General features: G+C 48.1%; 1 protein-coding gene across 1 annotated transcript; it reads right to left on the reverse strand.

Annotated features, from left to right (window-relative positions):
- Positions 1–2,639: 2,639 nt before the first annotated feature.
- On the reverse strand, positions 2,640–3,185 carry Ubl4b (ubiquitin like 4B). The gene has a single exon (XM_008850434.2). It carries the CDS (start codon positions 3,183–3,185, stop codon positions 2,640–2,642), a length of 546 nt encoding a protein of 181 aa, XP_008848656.2.
- Positions 3,186–20,690: the final 17,505 nt, after the last annotated feature.

The raw sequence follows: 20,690 nt of genomic DNA on the forward strand, positions 1-20,690 counted from the left end.
CTGGAGCCCTGGAAGGGTGCCCGCTTCTTCCACATCTGCAAGACTTTTCATCCTGACAGACCATTGTCTGCCTGGCCATTCAGAACAAGGGGGAGAATGTCAGACATAGTGTCACAGGCCCATAATTCCAGCATTCAGGAGGCTGAGGCAGGAAGATGGGAACATTTCACATTCAAATCACAATGATCCAACCTAAGATATCTGGTTATATAGCAGATGGAAGATGAAGACAGAGACCCATAAATGTTACTGATGAAGGAATAAATGACTGGTGAAATAGCACATGGGCCAAGATGCCGTGCCTATCTCTATCAGAAATAGTTTTGTCATGGAGCAGAGGCTGAGGGGTGTTAGCCTGCAAGTAGGTGATCCAAGACCAAGTGGTAATGCAGAGTAGGGAACAGAGAGTCTTCCCACTGGGTCACTGGCACAATGGACGGTCCTTGTGACAGGTGACCTAAGAGGTAGGGTCCTCCACACACACACTAGGATTCACACAGAAGATTCAGTGTCAGCTAAGGACCTGGTCCACACTGACACTGCTTTCTATGTGTCCTCAATATCCCTTCACCTAGTTTTCCCTAATGACCAAAAATTTATCCACTAAGGAACAAAACCTGTCATTATACAAAAGGCACTGCACTGAGTGACACTATCCTTGGAGGAAATAACAAATTGATGCACATTTGTGCCAAGTTCCACAAGATGGTGCATCCTCTCTGGTGCTCAGCTTTGGTGTGGGGGCAGGGCAGGAGGGCCCCCAGGTAGGGTAGAATCAATAATGGGAGGCACAGAGCACAAAAGGATGGGCCAACTTCCTTTCTTCCCAGGGACACATCTTCCCTGGGTTATGGAGGTAGGGGAATGGCTGCTGCCTTAGCCTGCTTTCTGCCACTGGCACTGGCCAGAGAAAACAAAGGCTTCCCCTGTCCTTCATGCCAGCTTCTCTCAGCAAAAATAAAACGGCCCACTTATTTTTATCGCTCAGAGATTTCCTGGGAAATGGGTTATTAGTTCTCCTAATGTAAAGATAATAGGCTTGTCCCCTTCAGCAAATGGCATAGCCCCAGCACAAACGTGCTCACAGAACCATCACAAGATCTCCCCAGCTGATGGCAAAAGGCCCAGGAATAGGAGTGGGCCCTGAACAGGAACTTGGGAATGATCTGGGTGCTCCCACCCCCATCTGTGGGTTCTGAGTACAGGTAGGGCTCATTCAGATCCCTAGAGTCCTGACTTTCTTCTACCCTTATTTGGTGGAGTAGGGCTGGATTCCATCAGCAGTTAAATTGTCTCTAGCTCAGAGATGACAGAAGAACTGCTATCAAATAGGTTCTCACAGCACAGGGTTCCCAGGCCCTTCTGTCATTACCACAAAGCCCTTTGCCAGAAAACACCACTTCCAACTATACCATCTTTGCTACTTTCTCATATAAACATCCTCAAGGTAAGTGGATGCTATGATATACAGGTGGAAACTCCGAGCATAAAACAAGGTAAGGGTGCTAGTTAAGATGATGCCTGGGCTGGGATGGAGGGCCCTTATAGGCCAAGGGCAGAGTGCTTCCCAGAGATACAGGCTCTGCTTTTTCTTTTCCAAGCACCTCCCTTGCCTCCTGCTGCTCCCAGGTCCATCCCCCAGGACTGAAACTTCTGCAGGAAAAGCACTTCAGAGACTTTAACAAAAAGGGACCATGGCTGTCAGCGAGCTTCCCTGAACTCTTCACACCTACACACAGTATTAGGCTCCTAAGCTCTGGACAAGGGCTGGGCTCTTGACCCAGGTAGGCAAAGGGCAGAAGCACCATGGCATATAGCTACAGACTGTGTTTTACTGTTATAATACCTCTTTGCTTTCCACCTGTGCACCTCCCTCTCATCTAGGCTGTATGCCTATGAGGGCAAAGGGCATAGCTGGTAGTGTTTTCTCCTCCCAGCGAGCACTGAGCAATGCCAGGCAGACATCAGGAGTTCAGTACCACCCAGAATATGGCAGTGAACATGACTCTGTATACACTGGCCCCGTGAGTATACCACTTGTAGACCTTTTTTTGCTGACTAAGGCTCTCTTTCCCCATTCTGGGGCTTCATCGTCATTGCTGTGAGCCCCAGGCCTGGCATACAGCAATTGCTCTACCTGACTCCCATCTCTGACGAATCTCTGAAGCTATGGAAGCACAAGCAGGAGGAAAGCACGAACAGCCTCACCTAGAGGGCAAGGGAAGCACTCTGACAGTCCAGCCCCTTCTTGACTATTTGGGGAGAGTGAAAGTCAATGGACTTCCACTGTCTCTGTTTTGAAGGAGAAAGAGTCTAGCGCCATGGAGACCCCCTCTAAACCACATTTGGGAAAAGTTGCTCCACACAGTGAACTTTGTCCCTGTTGGGTACTTTGGCCCATCAGAACCCTTGTAGTAGAGATGATGGGGGTAGACTCATTCTGCATTTCAGAAGAGGACCACAGGACAAAGGAGGCCTGAAGGGATCCAGATATATTCCTGCTACTTCCAAAGGTTCAAACAAAAGGGATGACTGCATCTTCATTGAAAGAAATTAAGGAGAAAAAAATCACCCAGGAACATGGAAGGATGAATCTAAGAGAAGTTTAGTGAGCAAAAGGAGTAGGACAGGCCAGTTTGCTAATCAGCCTCCGCCTCCTCCTCCTCATCATCTCCTTCTTCCTCTTCTCCTCCTCCTTCATCATGTTGCTGGAGCTCTGAGGCCACAGCTGGGGCTGCTTCCTCCTCCTCTGCCAGCTCCTCAAGCTGCTGCTCTGCCAGGAGTTGGCCCACCAGCTGCTCCAGGGCCTCCAGACTCAGTCTCTGCAGGCGCTCCTCATGCTCTTCCCTCAACAACCCCAGCACTGCATTGGCATCCTTGGGCCCAAAGTGTTTGGCTAAGACCTGGCCTAGCAGGTGCCACAGGGGCTGGGATTGGTGGGCCTTGTTCAGTGTGACCTTCTCCAGAGGCTGCATGACAACATTGATGGAGGCATTGGGCCTGATGCTGTAATCTGAGAGGTATTTGTCATCAGCCAGGAGTTGGCCACGGAACATCAGGTGCTGCTGGTCCTCGGGAACCTGCAGCCGCTGAGACACCAGCTTCTTCATCATGGCCACGCTTTCTTTTCCAGATATCTTCAGGCTGCATCTTTGGCCCAAGAGCAGCTTGACAGTGAGGAACATTGGGCCAGAGAGGAATCAGGAGGGATCCATGCTCTGAGAGTTTCCCTGAAGGTGAAGGGGCCTGTAGGTGACCCTGTTATGTGAGGGACACTGCTCCTAGGAGGCCAAGGGCCACTGGATAATGCACAGTGATGTCACAATGCTGAGGAATTTCCAGAGCAGAACTTTAGGGATAGCAGGGGCATTCTGGGCACAGAGCATCCATGATATATGAGAAAAGAAGGGCAAAGAGAAAAAAAAGAGAGGATCAGGAAAGAAAAACATAGGCCTGTGAGAAAGGAGAATGGGGACAAAGAAAGAGGGCACCATGGCAACAGCATTTCTGTTGAGTCACTCAACATATGCATTGGGTCCCTCTCCTGGTCCCCCCTACACCACTGATTTAGTCTCTCACTTCCCTCCAGCCAGGACTCCGAACTCATCTTCATTTCCAGTCACCATCTTGGACCCATTCATGCCACAGCCAAAGAGACTGTCCTAAAATTAAAGTTGTGTTAGTCCTCTAAGGAACCCCATCTGATTTAACTCCTTTGATTTTGTAACCAAAACCAGCCTCCTCAGCCTGGCCCCTAGGCCATCATGGCCTGACTTTTTACTTGCTGCCCAGCCTCGTTGCCTCCCCACTTTTAATCCTTCATGACCTGCTTGCTCCATTTGAACTCTAGCAACTCATCCTGCAAAACTCTGCCTTAAAATCATCTCCATGAAACCTTTTCTGTTCTCCCCAGTCCAGGCAGAGGTGATCTCACCTCCCTCTGCGCAGCCATTACTCCACTGTAACACACTTGGATTGATGCACCCATGTCTCTGACTCAGAGGTAGGGACTGGGTCTCATCCATGGTGAAATCCCCTGCCTCCAGCACATGTGCATGCAATTTAATATGTAGATGGCCTTGAACACACACTTGTTACTGAAAGAGTTCTAGACATACTGAGCCACGCAGGAGCATGCAGGGCCCAGTATACAGGCTACATAGAAAAACATAAATCTGCCTGCAGCCTCTCCTTCACTCTATCTCCTCCCCTAGAGAGATGAAAATCCAAAATTACATAGAAAATAAATCAGAAAGTGATTCGAGTCTTTACTAAAGGCTCTTCTATAGTATTTCTTTAAATAGCCAGCTCCCCAGGTGCATGTGAAATGAATTTGAATTTGCAAATGTACACATAGTGGAGGATGGGCCACAGACTCCATGATGAAGATGCAGGCATCTGTGCAGAAGGAGCGTGGGATAGATGAAGTTTCTACAGGGCTATTTTGTAGTTCTCGGTCCTGGGGGGGAAGACCCCCCCATGCTTGACAACCCATCAGATAGACAAGATTGGAGTCATTTTGTGGGAGATGCAAGCAGAACTAACTAATCCAGGAGGCTTCTTGGAGGGTGAGGTTTGAGTGGACTTTGCAGGAGACAGAGAAAAGTGAGATGAATAAGAAGTGGCCTATAGTTTATCCTAGGCACAAGGATTCTAAAGAAGGGGCAGAATCAGAGCTGGGAACCTGGAAGAGAAAGGTGAGATCAGCCCTCTGCTCCCAGCCTCTCCCCTAAGAACCATATATCCAGCCTTGAGCTGTCCCAGATAAGAGAAGCCTCTGGAGAGGGCCTCATGGGTCTGGGATCCTTATAGCACATGAGAGCCACAATCCAGGCTTCATCTTTTCAAGGCCAGTGGCTGTGAAGACAGGTATATTGATGATAGCTACTTTGGGACCACACTTGCTGGGTACACTCTCCCAGAAAAGCTGCCTGGCCTAGGGACTCCCAGTGTCCATGGACCATGAGGATAGTAGCAATTTAATCACTGGTGTTCATAGAAGCTATATGAAATGGTCACTACTCACCTCTGGAGTTTCCATTGCCTTCCCAAAAGAGACAGAAGAAGTACCTGTCTAGGTACTGGAATCACATTTGGAACCTGGAAACACCTCAAGTTTTCACATGTAATTGTTTTTCTTAATTATGCAATTAACATGAGAAAATACAATTCTGTAATCAGAACATGCAATCAGACAATGATTGTCATAATTAGTGGGGAAGATCATCTGGAATGAGTGAGTTCTGTGACTTGGGAAAGGACTATGTTCAGAGAATGTGGACAGCAGTGGGCTCAAATTCCTCTCAAAAATCCTGCAAGCATTATCATCACTGGGAGCCAATACAATATTTGAGGGGGAAATGGACAGGAGAGTTTTTGGGGACAGGTCTGAGATCAAGGTTTCTGAAATCTTTGCAGTGCTCCTGAATAGACTATCTGAACCTTGGTACATGGAGATCATGAATTCCATAGAATAAAAGCCAGTTTCTCACTGCTGGCCTGGAGCTTGCCTTAAGCTGGGCTGGTCCTTGGATCTCATTTTGCTCCTTTAGCTAATGAAAGTGTGATCACTGCCCAGCCTACTTCCAAAAGTTGCTATGGGGACCTAAAACAAGTCCTAGTACAGTGTCCGATCCATAGAGATCTTGAAGGTAGGATTCTATTTATACATGGAAATAAAAGTTCCTACTGTCACTCTCATAAGATCCCACTGTGCCTGGAAACATGCCCAAGTGCTCCTGTCTTCACAAGCAAGCAGGCAGGCAGTCTTCTGTAGCCAGGTCTAACTCAGAGAGGAAGATGAGGCAGGCAGGAGAGTTTATTGATAGCTGAAGGGGTTCTAGGATATAGGGAATTCATGGCTGGTCACTGTCTGGTATTGCTTAAAGCCTTATCAGGAAGATGAGTTATGATCTCTGCTCACCTGACTCCCCAGCAAAGTGTTGTTAATGTACTTGAATGATGTCAGGTTGGCCTTATAGTGAGGGCCAGGGGTGGGACAGAGACTTGGAGTCAAAGAAAGAAGACAGAAACAGACAGGGATGTTGTGGAAAGCATATGGCAGGCATAAGAAAGCCAGCATAGGAAGTACTGAGGAAGAGGAGACCCACAGAGGGGCCAGGGAGCAACACCAGGGACGAAGAAAGAAAGGAGAAAAGGGGAGAAGCAGGAACAGGAAGGGTAACTCATGAGAAGTGCAACGAACACCCCAGCAGTTTGCTGCTTTGAGAACTCCATCCCTTACTCCTCTCCTTAGAGTCTGGAAAAAGTTCCTTGGAAAGGTTGTTAGAAAAAGTGGGATCCATCCAGGTAGTTGTTGATCCCTGAAAGCCTGCAGTCTGTGGTTCCCAGAGATTCCTGCCACCTCCACCTCATGGAATTCTACCACTCAAAAACAAGTCTTGACCACTATGGAATGTCTGTCTTCTGTAAGGCCAGGGAGGGTTAAACGCTACAGTCTCAGAGAGCCCCACCCAAAGGGGTGCCTTGAGGCTGCTCTGTACTCCACCAAAGGATAAGCAGCTCTTTGAGGTGGTCTCTGAGCAAAAGGAAGGTGACAGTTTTTATGTGACTTGCATAGGTACAAATGGCCAAAAACAGGAGTGAAACAAACTCACTGAAAAAGAGCATTTGGCGCCTGTCCAGGCTTCCATCGTCATACCTGATACCTTAGTTCTGCCACATCCTGTCATCCCAGAGTACTGGATAAGTCAGAGTCCGGCTACTGACGGCTGGAGCAGCCCAAGCCTGGTCCCAGAGCCAAACACAGCTCCCACCTTATGGGACTACAGCCTGCTGTCGCCACTAGATGTCACTGGTGACTTCCCTGGCCAGCCCTGGTAGCCATGGTCAATCAAGCAGTTAAGGGATCTGGGCACACAGAACTGAACCCTGAGTACAAAGCCTTATCCTGACATGGGCCCCCAACTCCCACAGACTCTACTCATTCATGTGTCCATCCCACCCACCCTGAACAGGGTACTGAGCCAGCAAGAAGACAGTGAAGACATGACTCTTTGGAGGAGGGGACACATAAGCCTGTCACTTTAGCACCATACCTAAACTCCACCAGGGAGGGAGAGCAGATCAGAGGGCCTCAAGTGGTAAAGGCCTTGGGAAGGTCTGAAGAAGTCAAAGGAGAAGGCAAGGAGGATAACTTGGCTGAAGGCCCAGCATACACAAGGCCATGCAGAAGAGTGTGGAACCTGAATGTACCTAGAGGGCCCTGAGAGGAGGCAGTGATGAGCAGGCAGGGACCAACCACCTTCACAGAGGCGTTCTCTACTACAGTTGAAATTTCTTAGCTTCACTAAATCTCTGCAGTGCACAAGCACAGGTATCCCAAAGAAGCACCCCATACCCAGGGACTGCACACACATACAGAGAGAGAGAGAGAGAGAGAGAGAGAGAGAGAGAGAGAGAGAGAGAGAGAGAGAGAGAGAGAGAGAGAGAGCTCGAGACAGAGAGCTCTTAAGCTCTGCCAACCTGAGCTGAGATCACTAAAGACCCTTCTCACAATGTCTCTGAGCACTAAACACCTATAGAAACACCAGCAACCTACCCAGCACTATAGTGCCCAGTTCTTCCCTCCCTTCCTCGGTGCAGTCTATGGTGGACCCTGGAAGAGCTGCTGCCTATAGTGTGCCTGGCTTCAACTTTATCAGCACATGGGTGTCTCTTTGGCCTGTCTGCCCTGAGTTTTTTATTTCAAGTGACAAAATAATCTGCTTCTGCCTCTAGCCCAGGTACTGTGATACACATTTAAACGCACTGACCATACTCTGAGCTTTGGTGTTGATGATATTACAAACCTTCAGGGACTGGGATCCAGTGAGACAGCTCCTCTGAGGAGCCATTGAGATCTGGGGATAAGGAGAATGCTCAGTTTCCTCAGGGCCCAGAGTCAATTCCACATACTCACCCACACATCTACGTCTGCATTCCACAGATGTGCCTTGCACACTAAATATATGCCAAGCATGTGTCAGGCATTTTCACTAGGCTCTGGGAGTCAGTTCTGATCTTCAGATTTGCCAGAGACAACAGCCAGTGCTTAAACTACAAGTAGACCTGGCAGGCAGGGCACCAGAGGGGCAGGGGAGACAGGGAGGGAGGCAGTTTTCTTTAGTGATGGGAAAAGGGACAGGTGTGAGAAGTTCAGGGAAGAGTGTTTAGGGTGAACCAGACTTAGTAACCAGTTCATTGGTGTCCTCAGTTCAAGCTGGAGGTTTTAACCATGAAAACGTTTCTTCCAGGCCACAGCACGGCACAAGGCTGTGGATGGCACTGCACAGATCATGTCAGAGGTCTAGAGAGGGTTATCTTTGTGTAAGGAAGAATCTCCTTTGGGGGCCAGGGAACAGAGTGCACTGCAGGGCCTGCAGCTGAGGCCAGGGACTGATGGATTAGGCAAAGCATTCTGGGGTAGATCTGGCTTCATTAAGACTGGTGTCCTCTAACTCATCTCATTCTTGAGGACTATTTGTCTTTTACTGCCTTCCAAAGTTCTTCCAGAAATCCATTATTTTCTCTTGAATACAACAATAAGAAAAAAATTGAGGGGGCTGGAGAGATGGCTCAGCAGTTAAGAGCACTGGCTGCTCTTACAGAGGACCTGGGTTCGATTCCCAGCACCCACATGGTGGCTAACAATAGTCTGTAACTACAGTTCCAAGGGATCCAATGCCCTCTTCATGGCATGGGTACACTTACATACATGCAGACGAAATACTCATACACATAAAATGAATATAATTTCTTTAAATTTTTAAAGAAAAAAAAGTTCATACCTAAGTGAAGAAATAAAATACTTCCTAAGACAGGCAAAGCAAGTATTGGTAGCTACACTCAGTTGAAGGCCTGGTACAGGTACTCTGCTTCCCAGGAATCATTTTAATGAATGTCTCCCTAACTCCAAGGTGACTGTTCCTTTGAAGATGCCATCAACTTGACTGGCAGGAATTTTCCACCCTGCTGCTTAGATCATATGTGACACCTTAGAAATGAGGACATAGACGTTGTCTATAGAGTCCATACAGCTGGAGTGGGTGTCTTCTCACCAAACAGATCTGGGATTCAGCATTGCTGGCTTGCATCCATCTCTAGAATTTGCCGTTGGTCTAGATACAAGCTATTCAAAAGAAGCCTGGCAGTGGGCAGGTGGTAGAGTACTGGGAGAGTCTGGCTAAATCCAAGATGAGAGCCCAAGCTCTAGATATCTACTTCCTGGCAGGATGGCAGCTATCCATCAGACGTCCAGCTCTGTGGGGAAGGGAGCATCTATCTGCAGCAATGGCCCTGGGGCCAGCAAGCTGGGTGGGAGAAGCAAAAAAGGTGACCCTGGGCTCCCTTCCTGTCAATTGGTAACCCAAGTGGGAAGGCAGAGTCTCTCTCCAGCCTGGATGGTTGTTAGGAAATAGAAATGAGTCCCTGGCCTCTGGGTCTTGACTAAGCTTGTATGATGAACATTGGGTTTCCAGCCCTGAGATCCTTCTGCCCCTTGCTGGGTCAAGACAAAAGTCATAACTGTTAAGTTCTTGACCTGACAAGAGCCAGTGGCCCATAAATCCCCAGGTCACAGAGTATCTTGAGCTGTGCCAAACCACAGTGCATCCTCTCCACCTGACCTCTACCCCTGCCCCCCTGCAAGGGCATGCAGAGTAAGTACAAGATTCACAGCTACATCTAGCTGAACGTTTCTGATATAAGGCCAAGAATTCTGAGTTCTGCCAACTATTAGTAATAAAGAGAACCGGCCCCATTTAGTCAAGGCAGATGCTGAGTTAGCTGGGGGCAGGGAGGTAGACAAGATGACCTCCACAACCATAATGTCTCTTGACAAGCAGATGGCCGTGACTTTGTAGTAAATACAGGCAGAGATGCTGAGATAAAAAGCCCCTGCCTTTTTGTCTAGAAGAACTAACTTACACAATGGATAAAGAGTGTCTGCGTGTGTTCACCACGTGCTCCGAGTATCGGAAGAAGTGATGGGGTGGTCCCCCTGTAGCCTGCACTGGGACCCTGAGTTATTGTGCTGTGGATTATCAGAGGGAAAAGGGGAGTTCAGAGAGCAAGAGACTAGGGTCCAGGGAGGTGTCTTGCCAATTACCAGCCTTCTGGGGAGGGGTTTCTATACCCAGGGACCCTGGAGAGACTATCATTAGGAGAGAAACTGGCCCTAAACTCAAAGAAATGAGGCAGGATGGCCTTGGGGAGCCACATGTAGAGAATGGACCCTAAGGCCTCAGCCAAGTTTCTGGGCCCCAGATGAAAAGTGAATCACTGGTTCCCCCTGGAGGGGAGTAGTCAGTCACCCTGTAAAAGTTTATTTTTATACATGTCTGATCTATTTCACATCCGCTCAGATATTTTGACACATATACAGGAAATGTAACTCTCCCCCCATATGGCAGTGTTTGGTTGGCTGGACCTGGGGAAACTCAATAGGGTCACAGAGGAGCAGAGGGGAATAGCAGCATCAGGAAGGAATGCCAGAGGCCTGGGGCCCCATGGCTACCTCAGGCCAGGAGGCTGGGGACAGGGATCACAGTAGGGTCAATACAAGAATCCTCCTGCCTGACTACAGAGCCCAAGGACTCCAGGTTCTGAGTATGGCTCTGGTAGATTGTGCCTCTGGTTGCTGTTTCCCTGGAAGAATGAACTGAGGATTAAACAAGTGCAGAAGAGAGCAGTGAGAGCAGGCAGCCAAGGGATGAGGCCTGTGATAGACAAGACAGGCCTCAGAGGCAAAGGTGCATTGTAACATCTCTAATACCAAACAGGGGGCAAGACTCATCTCACTGGCCCTGGAGACCTACAGGCTGATGAGATAAAGAATCCAAGGAAGAGCGCTCCCTAGCTGAGTGTCTACCCAGGTACCAAATTTCCATGGGACTTGATTTCCTCATTTATAAATCGGTATCACTATTACGTATCCGGAAGCCTAGAGGAGAATGCACATATTGTTTCTCAAAAAGGCCTAATGAGGCCAGGCATGGTGGCACACAATCCCAGCATTCAGGAAGCAGAGGCAGGCAGAGCTCTGTGAGTTCAAGGCCAACCTGATCTGTATAGTGAGTTCCAGGGCCAGGGCTACATAGTAAGAGCTTGTTTCAAAAAAAACAAACAAAAAACAAACAAACAAAAAAAAAAAAACGTGAGGGAGGTAGGCTAATGCAAATCCTGAACCTTAATCTGGGGAGAATGGTGTCTCCCACAGTAGGTGGTGAGAAAATATAAGGGAACAGAAAGGAGAATATTGGCTTGGACCTGGCTCCAGAGCACCAAATAGTGGCTTCTTTCACACTGTTCTGTCCACAGGCACTAAGCTTACAATCTGGGTCATGGAATGATGCTGCAAGAGGCCCTTAAGTGTGCAACACAGGGTGCAGTGAAAGAGCAAGGGTGGGTGGTTTCCTCCCTTCATACAGGTCAGGAAGGAACTTCCCCATTTCCCACATACTGAGCCCACCTCTGCCAGAGAGAAAAATAGACTGTGTGGCTCAGTGTTCAAGAAGTTCAAGAGTGTTCACGTTGATTTTTCTAGGGCTTTTAGCTCTAAGTTTAAATTCATAAACACTGCAAATCTACAGGATGTTATAGGAAGGCAGGTTGACAGTCCTCTGTTCATGAGGTGAGATGGGGCAGATGCCCTGGAGTGTCTTGACGCTGGTATGCAGCACTGAGCATGGGCCAGACTTGCCTTGGAATAATGTCTCCCAGTGAAGCATTGTCTTAGTTATGCATGCTTTTGCCTCTCTGCCCTGAGAGCTCTTCTTGTGCCTCAGACCTGTTTCCCCTTGGCCATGGGTGCCACTGACCTGGGCTCATCTTGCTACCTTGATCAGCAACTCTGGGTTGGAGGATCACAGGCTGGTCTCTGCTTGAAGTAGAATGTGACAGCCAAGAGGTTCCTAGGCCTCCCTTCCTCCCTCTTCCTCTGGAAGTTGGAGTGTCAGTGGATGAAGGCTGCAATGGCCTCACCACCCCCTATCCCCCCACCCACCTCCCGTAAATCCTGGAGGCACAACAGGAAGGCCCTTTAACTAGCACATAAAAGTGCTTTGGGCTTTCAAAGGCCCCCCGCTCTGTGTTTACAGGGGGCCCAAGCTTTTTACAGGCCATTTCCAGTCCTCCTTCCCCTGACCTACTGATGTATCTCAGGGAATAGTCATAGCCCAAGCCACGTGACGGTGGTACACAGAAAGAGGCCTAGAAGGCAATTGACCAAGCACAGGCAGGCTGAGCACTCAGCCATGCCATGGCCTAGGCAGTCTACTAGGATCACTCTGTCCTTCGGATGGGCACAGTAGGTACACCAAACTGTTACTTATCCACTGAGTGCTCTGCAGCCATGAAAGTCTCAGGCAGGTCTCAGAAGGGGCCCAGAAAACACCTCTGTAGGAGTAGCAAAGGTTCTGACCTGAGTGAGAATGTCAGGCCATGCTACAAGTAGGCAAGCTATCACTATTGGAATTCGAATAACAGATCTTGAATATCTTTTTAGCATTCAAAAGCTATGAGCCTGGGGCTAGAAGAGATGGTGAGTAGTTAAGAGCACTGACTGCTCTGGCAGAGGCCCCAGGTTCGATTGCCAGCACCCACATGGCGGCCATGAACTGTCCTTAACTCCAGTTCCAGGGGAATCCAATGCCCTCTTCTGACCTCCATGGCATTGCATTGACATGGGTGCACTCACATACATGCAGGCAATACACTCATACACAAAAAATAAAAATAATAAATAAAATATTTTTAAAAAATCTAGGCCTGGCATAGTGGCACACGCCTTTAATCCCAGCACTCAGGAGGCAGAGGCAGGTGGATCTCTGTGAGTTCAAGGCCAGCCTGGTCTACATAGTGAGTTTCAGGACAGCTGGGGCTACAGGGAGACCCTGTCTCAAAAAGACCAAAAAAAAAAAAATCTATGAGTCTGCAGATCTGTGAACTTGTAGCTTAGCTGGTCCAGAGACCTCTTGCAAGGATCTTGCCACTAAGTGCAGAGGAGGTGAGGGATATTATTCCTGAGGACAGGGAAGAAAGGAGCAGTGTTAATCAACATTCCCTCCAGTAGCAATATATAATACCCAAATATATCACAGTATATGTCATATAGGTAGCATACACAGTACATTATAGTGCAGACATTTCTCTTAGTACTTCTGCTCCAAGCACATATTTGTTCACAATAATCCTAATAGATAGGTACTACTCTTTCTGTCCCCATTTTACAGACAGTGAAACTAAGGTGCAAAAAGATTAAACAAGTTGTCTACAGTCACACAACTAACAAGAGGTCAGAATGAGATTCAGGCCCCCAGAGCACAGACAGTCACAAGACTGCCTTCCCTCTGCTCCCAGAGGGTAGTGCCTCTGTCAGGAAGCACAGAGTGGTAACAGGCCTGCAGTCTGCAGATGCCTAGGAGCCTTGCCTGAGGGAGTGAGAAGGTGCCCACAGCATGAGTCTGGGTCTGTGTGCCCCTGAGAAGCTCCAAGGCCAAATGCTGAGGAGAGATGTCATGGGAAGGACTCCACTGAGACAAGAGATCCTGTCTTGTTTCCAAGCTGGAGAGAATAAAGGCCTCTATTAGAAGCCCTGCCCCCAGCTGGCTGCTTCCGGAAGGGTCTGTTGCCTCCCCTTCTGGGAAGGCTCCTAGAACTTCTGACCCCATTTCCCTCTCTCCCTGGGAGCTGTAGTGGAGCCTTGCCCAGGGAGGAACCCATCACTACCCTCTACCAGCACCCCACTTGCACCATGGCCCCTGCAGCTGCTGGGGACTCCAGGTAGGTACCCAAGTCTTGCTTCACCCACTGGCATGGTGGGAGAATGTGCTCCTGTCATCTTATCCTCCCTCCTAGACCCTAGCCCAGCGCAGAATTGGATTAAGAACAAAAATATGAGCTGTGTTTGTTTTAATCAGCTTCAAGACACGGGGGCTTCTAAAGGGAAAGCAAGAGAGTGGGCCGGAGCTGGCCCCAGGGCAGGCAGTCTGGGCGGTGATGCCATCCTGGGGTCAGGAGCACACAGAGCAGAGAGAGCATCTGCAGGTCAGATCCCAGGCAGATAAGGGGAGAGAGAAAGGACCTGGAGCCTGGGAGGATGAAAAGGATGGGAAGAAGGGAGGAAAGACATACTTTTCCTGAGAGTTGGGGAGAGGCAGGGCTGCACACAATCTCCATTCTAGAGTAAAGGGGAAGGAACAGAGGGGGAGGGGAGATAGGGAACCTGGAGAGAAGGGAGGTGACAGTGGAAGCCCTAGGGAGCCCCATGGGGCCTAGAAGAGCCAACAGGAGTATTTTTTTCTAAGGAGAGGCCTCCTGCTGGCCTCTGGAGTAAGGGATGGTGGAAAGGAGGGGGAGGGTCAGTTGATGTCCTTCACCCTCCATCCAATGACAGAAGGCCCCCTGCCAGTGCTGCCACAGAACCCAAGCAATGGCATCGAGACTCATCTTCATGCTCAGATGTGCCACCACTCAAGTGGCCAAGTCCTATGTTAAATGTACCATGCAGAAGGCAGTAGACACAGGAGGGGTCAGGGTGAGAGTGAGGAAACAAAGGCCTGGCAAGGTAAGCGCATCCTTGGGGATCTATCAGGTTGGATGGAGACCTGGAAGTTGTGGAGTGTGCAGGAAGAAATCCAAAGAGGAAGCCAGGAACCTGGACCAGGTTTTACACTCTGCCAGCTCACTGTATGACCTCAGAGGCCACATGCCCTCTCTAAGCTTGGATCTCCATGTCTGTAAAACAGAGTGCTAGTCATGCTGGGACATTAGCAACTATTTTTTTCTTTTTTTTCCCCTTTTGTATGTGTATGTATTTGTGCCTCTGCTAACCTGGACTCACAAATAGTTTAGACTGGCTAGCCAGCAAGTCCCAGGGATCCACCTGTTTCAACCTACCCAGTGCAGAGATTATCACTTTGCCTGTCTTTTAGAAAGCAGAACAGGGGCTAGAGAGATGGCTCAGCGGTTAAGAGCACTATCACTCTTCCACAGGACCTGGGTTTGATTCCCAGCACCCACATGGTAGCTAACAAATGTCTGTAACTCCAGTTCCTGGGGAATTCAATACCCTTTTCTGACTTCCATTCACATTGCATGACATAGATGCACCTACCTACATGCAGGCAATATAATCATACACATAAAAATAAAAATAATAAAATATTTTTTTAAGCAGGACAAAAACAAAAGCAAAAAATATGGTTCCAAGGAATCAAACTGGTTTTTATGTTTGCAAGGCAAGCACTTTACTGACTGAGCTATCTCCCCAGCCTCACATTTATCAACTTCTTTAAAAAATTTTTAATGTATTGTTTATGTATATGAGTGTTTTGCCTGCATGTATGTGACTGCACCACACGTGTGCAATGCTTACAGAATCCAAAAGAGGGAGATGGATCCCCTGGAACTGGAGTTACTGACAGTTGTTAGTGGCCATGTGGGTACTGGAAACCGAACCCACGTCCTCTGTAAGAGCAGCCAGTGCTCTCAACCACTGAACCATCTCTCCAGCCCCTTTATCAACTTCTTAAAAAGAAGCCCCTGAAGACCACAAAACCGGATATTTTCTATGTGAGTGCCTATCCTACCTTGAGTCCAGTGAGCCAACAAAAGGACCCAGTGAGGTTCAGGGACTGGCCCAAAGTCACACAGGTAGTGCAACAGAAGTTGATACAAGTGTCCAAGGTTCAGGGTATTTGGCCAATATCCCAACTCCTTGGGAGCCAAATAGCCTCAGGCTAGTGCACAAGTGAAAGCATGGAAATAGACATTTTAGGGCAGAGCTCCTAGAGGTCCATCACAAGCCTGCCAGACTTAGCAGTGATGCCATCCTGGGGCCAGGAGCAAATAGAAAGCAGGCTAGGCACAGTCAGATCTCTAGCAGATAAAGGGAGAGAGGACCTGAGGCTAGAGAGTATTTAGAAAGGTAGGAAAGAAGGAGAGAGAAGGCAGTTTTTGGAGAATGGAGGGCCAAAATCGCCATCCTAGAGTGAGGAGGATGGCTGGATCTGCCCTGCTAAATACAACCTGACACTAATGGTCTGGGCCACTGCTGCTGGGATCATCAGCTCTTTGGGGTCAGAACTGGGTCAGATCCAAGGAAGGGCTTTGATCCAAAATGATGCTTTTGCCAGTAGGAGATAAAGGAGAAAAACAAGTAGTGAATTCTTCATTGATTACATTTTTGTTTTAAAAGTTTTAAAGTTCTATCATCCCTTTTTTTTATTTAAAATGCTGCTTCCTATTATAGGGCATGATGGAGTACTCCTAGGAAGTCCTAGAAGTTCCTGGCAAAGTAAAAATTGTCAAATCTAGCATGGTAGCACATGCCTTTAATCCCAGCACTCGGGAGGCAGAGGCAGGCGGATCTTTGTGAGTTCAAGGCCAGCCTGGTCTACATAGTGAGTTCCAGGACAGCTGGGGCTATAGGGAGACCCTGTCTCAAAAAGACCAAAAAAAAATTGTCAAATCTATATCCATCCCTCAATGAAATTGTTAGTTGGTCCCATAAAACCCACAAGTTTGGAAATAACTATATTATCTCACTTGGAGGCGTTCTTACCCAGGCTGGGTTACAGTGCACGGATCCTGCATGCTGCAATTTCTGAGTAATAATGCTCATTACAAGACTCGTTATCACTTGGATTGGGAGACTGGGGTCTAGAACTTCAGGAAGGCAGCATTGGCTCAAACTGCTGCTTGTTTGGCTTCAGTTTCCTCTTCTGCAAAATGCAAGGCAGGGCTAGGCGATCCCCCCCACCTTCCCCAGATGGGACTGACAGCAGCAGCAGCAGAAATCCATAGCTCTCATAGAGCAACAGAGCTCAAGGGGCTGGGCCAGCCTCAAGCTCATAGCACATAGCTATGCCCCTGGCCAAAAATTCAAGGAGGCATGGTATGCACTAGCTCAGCCAGTCCACGGGTCAGAAGTTCTAATATCAATAACAGCAACAGAGGGTCTGTCGACCACAAGAAAAGAGCTAACTGGGACATTAGCCAGGACACAGGCCCAAACCATTTGCTCTCCATTTCAACCTCTAGCTGTGTCTCCCAGCCCCATTTCTCAAATTGTCGCCTCCAGTTGTGAGTCATCTCACCACTCTGGTCAGTCAATCCAATCTACTGCAGCAAAGCTTACTTAGCCCCTGCCCTGAGTCAAGGGTGGAGACACACCTATGATCCAGGAAATGAGATGAATGTATCAGTGCTGCAAAATTTCAAATGAGAATATATGTATTCACAGGCATCGACTGCAAACTGTCCTGTAAAGTCCTGTAAGGAAGCAATTAGACAGGGCCAGGCATGGTGGCACACACCTTTAATCTCAGCTCTCAGGAGGCAGAGGCAGGTGGATCTCTGTGAGTTCAAGACTAACCTGATCTACATAGTGAGTTCCTGGTCAGCTGGGGCTACAGGGAAACCCTGTCTCCAAAAGACCAAAATAAAAAAATAAAGAAGCAATTAGACTTAAAAATTTATTCTGTTACATACATTGATCTGTGTGCTGCTGACAAATCTCTCAAGCTCTGAGCATAGATTTGATGGGTGAAAACTTGCCCACCACTCAAATCAGTGTTTTCTCACCACAGTTTTAACTTCCTCTATCATGTAAGTTTTCCAGACTGGTTCCCCTGCTGTGTCATGGTCCTCTGGGAATGGAAATCGTCTAGTATCTGGCACAGCTTAGGCATAGAGAGCACATTCAGATGCCACAGGAAAGAAGGCAGGCAGACCACATGTGGACACAAGCAGTCTCTACCGTCGAGAACCACTTTGATTCTGGGAAAGTAGCCCTACTGATCTGGGGACACACAGAAGACAGTGGAACTTCACCCACCCCCTGGATCCTTCTGACCACCAGAGAAGGTGAGTGGCCCACATACATCCAGCAACAAAGCAGAGCAGAGGCAGAAGGGATGGCTGTGGCCATCTACTGGGTCTGCAGTGAAGATGTCCCTCAAACCTAGAGCAAGACTGGAAGAGGAGGGCAGAAGCTGGAGCCATTCTGCCCATCCCAAAGTAACAACTTCACATCACCTTCTAGGGCAGGCTATTCCCCATCCCAGGTACTGTTTCCAGGTGTAGGTAAATTTTCCTTCCTTGGTCCAGTTATGGAGCAGGAAAGAGGGGTTGTCATCAGGGCCTTGTGTGTAGGAAGAGTATAGAATGACAGGGAGCCATGGGGGAGGAGCAGTGGCAGTCTTCCAGTCCCCCTAAAGCCTGTATAGTATCAGCCCCATTCCCCAGACACTAAGGGACACCCACTGCTGACACCGTGGCGTTGAGTTTCCCCTGGACTGGTTCAGGCTCCTGTCACCAGGCCTGCCAGGAAATTGCTGCTGACACAGAGAAAAAGGCCTCAGGACCAGAGACAGGGAAGGCTGGGGATTATGAAGTTGAGTTTGTAAAGTTTCAAGTGGGCACCAGCAAGGGAGATAGCTGAGGGTCTGAGGAGGTCTGACTCCATCTAGTCCTGCCCCTCCTGGTTGTCTCCTCCAGAGCCTGGAGAACATTGGGACATTTATAAACCAGTGTGGCTGGATGGGGAGAGGCAAAGGAGCATCATTATCCAAGAGCCACAGAACCCTTTATATATCTCAACCCAAAGCTATACACAGTTGCCCCTCAGCATTCTTTCAGAGCAAAGTCAGGGCTCCCCACCCCTGCCAAGCCTTGTGTACACTCCCGGGGCCTCAGAAGCTTTAGTCTGGGGAAGGGAGCATATCTTCTCTGGCTGGGCCTGTCAGTCAGGTCTAGGACAGACTGTTCTGTGTCCTCACCCTGTGTCTGTACCCTGTCTTCTTCTTTCTCCTTCCCCTGTTGTCTGTCTTCTCTGTGGTATTTCTCAAAACTAAAACATTCCTTGGCTCCCAGGTGCTTCTGATATTCCAAAGACTTGAAGGAAAAACTGGAAGGAGATCAGGAACAAGTGATAGGAGATGAGAGGGGTCTTCAGGCTAGAAATTAAGATGCTCCCACTGCTACTGATCTTTGGAATTCTTCATAAGGGAAGTGTGTGTGTGTGTGTGTGTGTGTGTGTGTGTGTGTGTGTGTGTCTTGGAGAGGCTGAGGATGGAACAACCAAGGTCACATGCTGGGTATTCAAGAACAAAGAAATATCTGTAGATTGCTCTCCCCTCTCTATATCGTAGCCCTTCTTCCAGATGATAATCCCTCATACCCCAGCTGTGACATTCCAGGGCTTTGATCCTGTACTGACCCAGTCCATCCTAAGGCAGGACCAAGAGGAAGGACAGAAGTAGGGGCAGGCCCTGTTTAGCATGGGAAAGGGTCAATCTGGCTGGGAGAAAGCCATGGAGAGTGGCCAGACCTGAGTCACAGGGTGGAGATGGTGATGCAGATGGAGCAGGAGAGTAGCAAGAGGCTTGCATGGGTATAGGTAGGAGCAGTAAGAGTCCAGCCAGCAGCCTACAGAAGGTTCTGGGCAGTTCTAGGCACCAGCTAACAGTCCAGGGTGTCTGACCCCAGCAACCAACAGCAGTATCTTGACACCATAAAAAGGAAAGCCAGTGTCCAAAAACTTCTAAAGGGCAGTCAGGTATTGGTCATTCCACTCATGCATCATCGGATATGTTAAACACCTGCCTCAGGGCAGCCCCATGAAGCACTCAGGACCATTCCCAAACAACCTAGTTCTCCCTCCCTTCCTGCTTCCCTCTCTAAGAGAGACTCAGGAAGAGACCTCAGAACCAGACTGGCTCTGGGTAGGGGCTCCAACTTGCTGTTTCCCAAATGTGGTGTTAACAAATCACAAAGGTACTTTAAATTTTCTTAATTTACATCAACTCAGGAAAGCACATTTAAAAAAAAAAAAAAAACCCTAAAGAAAGGTATTTAAGTGTTTTTAAAAAGCAGGTAAGATAAAAGATCGTTGAATATGGATTGCAGTGATAGAGTGACCAGAGTCATTTTGAAGACAGACTGAAAGGGCCCCACCCAAAGGCCTGGGGTACATGGATCAGGCTCCAGTTCCTGGTCAGGGAGGAGGATCCACCGGGAGAACAGACACGGCTGTGCACTTGGGGTTAGTGCACTGTGTTTACTCCTTGGTAAAATGCCAATAGAGTTCATGGAATCAGAAAACACCCTTCATAGCTTCAAATTCTAGCTCTACCTTTTAGTAACTATATGACTCTGAATAAGTTCCTTAGCCTCTCTGTGCCTCATCTCTAAAGTTTTCATGAAAAGCAAATGAGTTGATACATGTGAAATCTGTTAAACTGTATGGCTGTACCAATTTCTCAATAAACAGTTAGGTGTTGCTATGATTAGATACCAACCCAGTCCAGCTGACAATTTCATTGTAACATATAAAAACAATAAATAACTTCAAACATGAAAAAATGAAACATGAAATATTTTATAGTATGAATTTTATGTATTTTTTATGTAATTTATGTATTTTATGTATTATGAATTTTATGTATTTTATGTATGACACTGCTTTCTTTTTAAAATTTATTTTATTTTTAATTATGTATATGTAGGGGGAGGGTGTATGCATGTGAATGGGGGTGTCTGTGGAAGCCAGAGGTATAGATCCCCTAGACCTAGAGTTACAGGCAGTTGTGAACTACCTGAAGTGTGTGCTGGAAACTCAGGTTAGAGCACTATATGCTCCTAACCACTGAGTCTGCTTTCTTAGACAAACTCGTCATTCAGAAGCT

This window comes from Nannospalax galili, unplaced genomic scaffold, assembly GCF_000622305.1.
Source record: "Nannospalax galili isolate Female #2095 unplaced genomic scaffold, S.galili_v1.0 scaffold5, whole genome shotgun sequence".
In the NCBI taxonomy this organism is placed as follows: Eukaryota; Metazoa; Chordata; class Mammalia; order Rodentia; family Spalacidae; genus Nannospalax; species Nannospalax galili.